Source organism: Venturia canescens, chromosome 2 (genome assembly GCF_019457755.1).
Source record: "Venturia canescens isolate UGA chromosome 2, ASM1945775v1, whole genome shotgun sequence".
Lineage (NCBI taxonomy): Eukaryota > Metazoa > Arthropoda > Insecta > Hymenoptera > Ichneumonidae > Venturia > Venturia canescens.
The window spans coordinates 34,793,095-34,799,094 of NC_057422.1; the positions used below are offsets into that span (position 1 = coordinate 34,793,095).

At 37.8% G+C, this 6,000-nt stretch overlaps 1 protein-coding gene across 1 annotated transcript; it reads right to left on the bottom strand.

Moving 5' to 3' along the window:
* Positions 1-1,417: 1,417 nt before the first annotated feature.
* Positions 1,418-5,438, bottom strand: LOC122406363 (uncharacterized). The gene is made up of 4 exons (XM_043411763.1): positions 5,312-5,438; positions 4,740-5,023; positions 1,560-4,163; positions 1,418-1,429 (listed from the first exon to the last, which is right to left on the bottom strand). Exons 1-4 carry the CDS (start codon positions 5,436-5,438, stop codon positions 1,418-1,420), a joined length of 3,027 nt encoding a protein of 1,008 aa, XP_043267698.1.
* Between the last annotated feature and the right edge of the window lie 562 nt (positions 5,439-6,000).

The window sequence follows — 6,000 nt, forward strand, 5'->3', positions numbered from 1 at the left end:
ACGTTACGTGACGCAGCTAAAACTAAAGAATCTTCATCCGAATGAAAACAGGCGGGCGGCGGGCGTCGGCAAAAGTATGGGCCGTATACCGGTCCACTGGTCGACACGGGTTCGTACGGGCGTGGCGGGGCGAAATGTCACGTCACAGCTTGTACCCAATACTCCAACTGATTTGTGTTTTATTGAACTAAAAATGTCAAAAAGAGAACCTGTAAAGTTCGATTTGATTATATGATTAGTGTTCTATTGAATAAAAACTGTAAAAAAGAGAACCCGTAAAGTTCGATATGATTATCTATAATAGTTATTTCTATCTGGTAAAGATACCTTTACACCTCGTTTACACTTAACGAATCAATGGAAATATTAAACTTTATAGAATTACGAATGTTGTGATCAATTTACTCTCTCGACAGGAAAAATATATAAGAATCTTTAGCATTTACGGGCCATGTTCTCTTTTCAATTGTGGTATCATCAACTTTTATCCAGGATGAACGACCATGGCGGATCATGCACGTATAATGACCTGTGGTGACATGTTCCCCATGATGAAATATTGCACTTACAACTTTAAATATATGTCCACACAATTTTATTTTAGAGCTCGGCACAGCCTTGATTTTGCTCTGTTTTTTTGTATTTTTACTCGTTTTCGGATCAACCGCCGGTAATGCTAAAACGACCACTAAAATCTTCGAGACCGAGCTCAAAGAGTATCGCACACTTCTTTCCATGGCAGGACAATTATCACAAGGGATGGTTGCTGATTTCCACTGCGCTAAACTACGATCAATTACTTCTTGAAAGGTTAATGTTGTTTTCGTATTGAAAACGTCTATAGTTAAAAAGTTTCTATGTTCCTCGTTCCGACTAGTTGTATATCTACAAGCTTTACAAAATACTTTCGCCGAAATTTGACATTGTACATTGGCTTTGACGGATGGTATGACTTCACATGCAGCATTGAAAAATTCTAATGCATTTCGTTGAATGGATTGTACGAATTTATCGCCAATATATTTCCGAACATCATTTATAGCGAAAGGGGGGTTATTTTTAGTTTTGTAGATTTTCAATGCAATTGATAAAGGTTTACAATCATCTACTTGTTGCATCAGTTTCACAATGGGCTCACAATTGAAAATACATTGAATGACGGCATTAGCATAACAAGATATGCCATCAACGTTCAAAAATCCGGTAAAAATATTTTTCTGCCGATCACATGTTACGTTATCTTGCATTTGCACATCAGTCAATCCTTTTGGTACGGCCCAAACAACATCGTGTGTTTTAGGTCCACGAGTATTGGAAATTTGTATACTGTCCAGATCAGGTCGATACAATTTTCTCAATCGGTTGTACTCACTAATACACATAGAATTAGCACGAATCGAATATGGATCGAAATTTATTAGATGTAAACCTTCAAGAGATGTAACTCGTGACAAACCGACATAAATTTGGCCACAGCTAAATATAGTGTTCCCGCAATCCATAACAACATATTTTAGACTTAATCCTTGACTTTTATGAAACGAAATAGCATAACTAACACACAAAGGAAATTGTCTCCTCGTTACGTAAACACCGTCGACCACTTCGAATTTAACGCTTACACGCTCTATATCATATTGCATACCATTTGTGAGTTTGATAGTGACTCCTTTAATTGTACTTCCATCCAAAGATTCAGAGACCGAAACTACCTCGCCAATCGTTCCATTAACGAGACCAATTGTGACATCGATATTACGTCGAAGCATAACTTTGGAACCGATTTTAATGGAAATCACCCTAGCGAGCCCGGCAGTTTGACTTATGTCATCCTCCCACCGATGTAAAATCTTCGTAACCCTATTTTTAAACGATGGTTTATCGATTAAATCTTCAGCGACTAAGTGGATTTCTTTTGACGGGATCCGATCTAACATTGCCTCGTTCAACACATCACACATGCGATTTGTAGGCATTAAACAAACTATGTCCGTTTGCAATGTACTTATATAATCGCACAACTCCTTAATTCTATCAGGAATATTCGAAGATGTTATTTCAATCTTTCTCGACTCTAACATTTGCATACTTTCGGTATCTATGCAACCCAAACGGATTTTTGAAAGCATTTCTCGGTACGATACGTCATTTTTCTGACGCATATTGATTGTTAGTTCATCGTACTTGAATAAATTGCCCCACAAATCGATGCTACTCAACGATCCAATTAATTTTTCAACCTTTTCTTTTGAAAGCTTTATAAACACTGGTTCCTCCCGAACAGGTGGCAATTGTAGAAGATCACCAAAAACTATAATATTTTTTTTCCCGAACCAGCCATTTTCAACGTCAGTGGTGTCAAAAATTTCAGTCAATCTAAGATGAATGTACATTAAAGTAATATTTGAGACCATCGATATTTCGTCAATAATTATCAGATCAACGTTTTTAAAATTATCCCTAATGACTTTCAAAGCTGCATCCGACAGCTCCCGATATTTCGGTGTACGATTATGTTCGACGGGCAGCTGAAGCAATCTATGTAAAGTTAATCCGTCAATGTTAAAGGCAGCTATCCCAGTGGGAGCAGTTACCGCCGAATCCTTGTTTTTCACTTGTCTAAGCCAACACGTTATGGTTTTTATCAAGAAACTTTTGCCTGTTCCACCCTCTCCGCTGACATATAATCTGAGTATTTCTCCAGAATTTATTGCATTGGTTACTGAGTCGAATATGCGTTTCTGATCTGCATTCAATTCTAGGATCATATCTGAAACATTTTTTTCCTTATGAGCTTCATTCGCGCCCAAATTAATAAAATCTTTCATAGCATCATCAGCCTCGATTGGATCGCACCCATGTGGAACCTTTTGGTTACCTGAATCTGGATTATTTTCTTGATCCTTTTCGATTTCATCCACTTTCTGTTGGATTAATTCTTTCATTTCTTTAGCATCTTTTGCAATTTCCGACAAACGCTCATGGTATTCAGCAGCCATTGGCAATGTCGCCTGTACGGAAAAATATGATTCAGTGTATGTCTCCTTACCATTTTTGAGTTCAGTTACACATCGCCATGGCTGAAATAATAGCAGTAAGGAGTAGAAATATTTTTCAGGATTAGTCAAGGGGTCGAATTGATAATGGTTAATTAAATAGCCACGATTGCGTTTCCGAAGATACGAGTCCGGTCCAATTTGATAAAATACTACATCTTTCCGTTGAGGCATGCTTTTAACGATATCATACCATGTAGCATAATCGTAAAAACTTGTACTATCTAATTCATCAGGTCTTTTTGGATAATTTTCGATCAAGCCATCATAGAAAATATCTGTCGATTCTGCGTCCATGGTCTCTACTAATTTACGAGCCTTGACCCGCCTACTTCTAACAATATTAATGTCAACCCATCTGATAACAGTTTCTGGATCGGTAACAAATAAGGGATATCCCAACAGTGTATCTGCTGCTTCAAGTGCACCACATTCTCGATTATTCAATGCACGTAACCCAATATTCCAAAGCCTACTGGAAACAGATTTCGTACTATTGATTTGTTCAAAAGTCTCTCCAGCATGGGTTTTTTCGGATTTGGACAGATATTTGGTACAATACCGAGCCAGCGCCGACGATTTTTCTCCTATGAATGAGATATCCATATTACCCTCCCAGGCTGCTAAAACGGCAGGGTTGTAGTTGTTTATATTAACTTCGTCGAGACTCCGAGGATTATCGTACAATTGGCACTTAGATTTTAACTTTCGCCGTCCAGCAATGGATGTTTGAACATCTCTGATAATCCACTCGTTAGTAACTGGTTTCGGAAATGAAAATCGACAAACTTTACAACTACCACCCTGACCTTTCACTCCTACTGATTTTCTACGCATACAATAAGAATTGTGATGGTGATATTGGTGGGTGGTAACTCGACGATTCAAAACGGGTGAAATTTTTGGATTCGGTATTCTAGAAGTCACGTACGTCTTGATGAAGTCAGCGACTTCTTCTTTCGAATTTTTGCCAAGAACCGGAGCACCCTCTATCCATATAAGCAAATGAAAATGTATCATACCTCTTCCCTGATACTCTCTCCTTATAACATAATGTATGATTTTTCCAATGGGATTATCGTCCGATTTAAGAAAAGCCATTATTGCCTGTAATTCGTTTTCTATAAAGATAGCTACTGAAATAGAATCAGCAGCTATGAGTTCACTTAATGATTTCTCGCTTCCAAGTAAGGGGTTCCTCTCTCGTAAGAATTGAGCCAACCGATCCCATTGCCACTCACTTGGACTTAGGGTGAGAAACCATGTCGGAGGTCCATAATAGCGTATCATACAATTTAAATTGCTACGGGGTTGTTTCCAATACTGTTCGGTATTTCGAAGTTTTGAAAATATTGTAGATAAATTTCCTTCCAGCTCACCTTTGTTTAATTGCTCCAAGTAAGAAGCAGACGTATATCGCACTCGTCCATCAATGACATTCAATTTATGATATATACCACTCTGCAATTGTCGAATGTTCTGCGCATTCAATAGGTAGAACAAATACTGTTGGTTCAATCGAAATTGATTATTCCTTGATAAAATCCGCAGCTTCGCATACTCAAAAGACGAAATATGGACGGGCCTTTCTTGGTGTTCTCCATTTATACCATCAGGATATTCACACGGGAAACATAACAAATCCAGGAATTTGTACCGATTATCCAATGGTTCATCACGAACCTTTAACATCTGATAAAGTTCCGTTGCAGTTTTATTTTCTTTAGGAGCATGCATCTGATGAATCGTATATTGTTCATAAAAGCAATCGGATGGAGTCATTTGTGTCAACAAAGCTGCAACACGGCCATCTATTTGCTTGTTTGCAGCTACTTTTTGAATGCCATCACCTCGATTATGTTCTTCTCGTTCATCACGGTTCATATCCGGATCATCAACATCCTCATCGCTTTCACATTCTTGGGATATTGGAAATTCAACTTCACGTAAATCCGTGTCCAGTAAATCTGAAAATCGCTCTGGTAAATTTATTTCTTTGTATAGGATGTTGCGTTCTTTCAGCCAAAGAAGAGAACGAAAAACTTTTTGTTTATTGACAATTGATTCCCAAACTTTTTTACTTTTCGTTGGAACACCACGTACTAAAATGTATAGTTCGTGATCTGAATTAATAGCCTTCGTCGGAGGACAAATTTTTTCTAACGTTTTTTCTAGTGGTAAGGGTAAGTGGAAAGCTCGGCCCTGAGCTTTAACTAACATTTTTCGGTATGGCATGTTTTTTTTGTGTACCGTACCCATCTTTATAACTGTTTGAAATGCTTTAGCTCTTTGGATCAATATTCTTTCGAATTCGTTCAAATCTTTAAGGGGATCAGGTGTAGGTTGAACGTATAGATTATTGAGAACACACGTTGGAGGCATAATACCCGCGCGCAACTTGGTTAAACAATATTGACAAATGTAATCCGAATCACAGTCTGTATGACTAGCAACGAAGAGTTTTAAATCATTCCAAATCTTCCCCATCGGAACGACGCGTAAGTTGTCAAGTTTCCTAACATTGTTTAAGCAATAAAGCTTTTGACACGAGAGGCAAGCAAAACGTGGCAGATTCAATGCTTTTTTCTCAAAAGATTGGAATGCGTTTGCAAACTTGCGATGGATGGCATCTTCGTCTAATAATATTTCTTCAGTACTTTGAAAATGGGTTGCATTTCCTTTTGCTTCTTCTGCAAATTTGCGTAAATTATCTATATTCATCGTATTCAAAGCAATATCAACCTCCATCACTTTGTCGAGCAACGCTGATACGGTATAAAATAATCGCTTTATCAACCTTACTTGTGGAAAATGTGGTGATAAGAATTCTAAAGACAACAATAATGATTCGCAGAGATAAGGCTGCATATAGCATGCTTGACTATGACCCAAAATATTATCAGTATGTTTCACTGTACATTTGCGAATTTTAAGTAAAACAGTT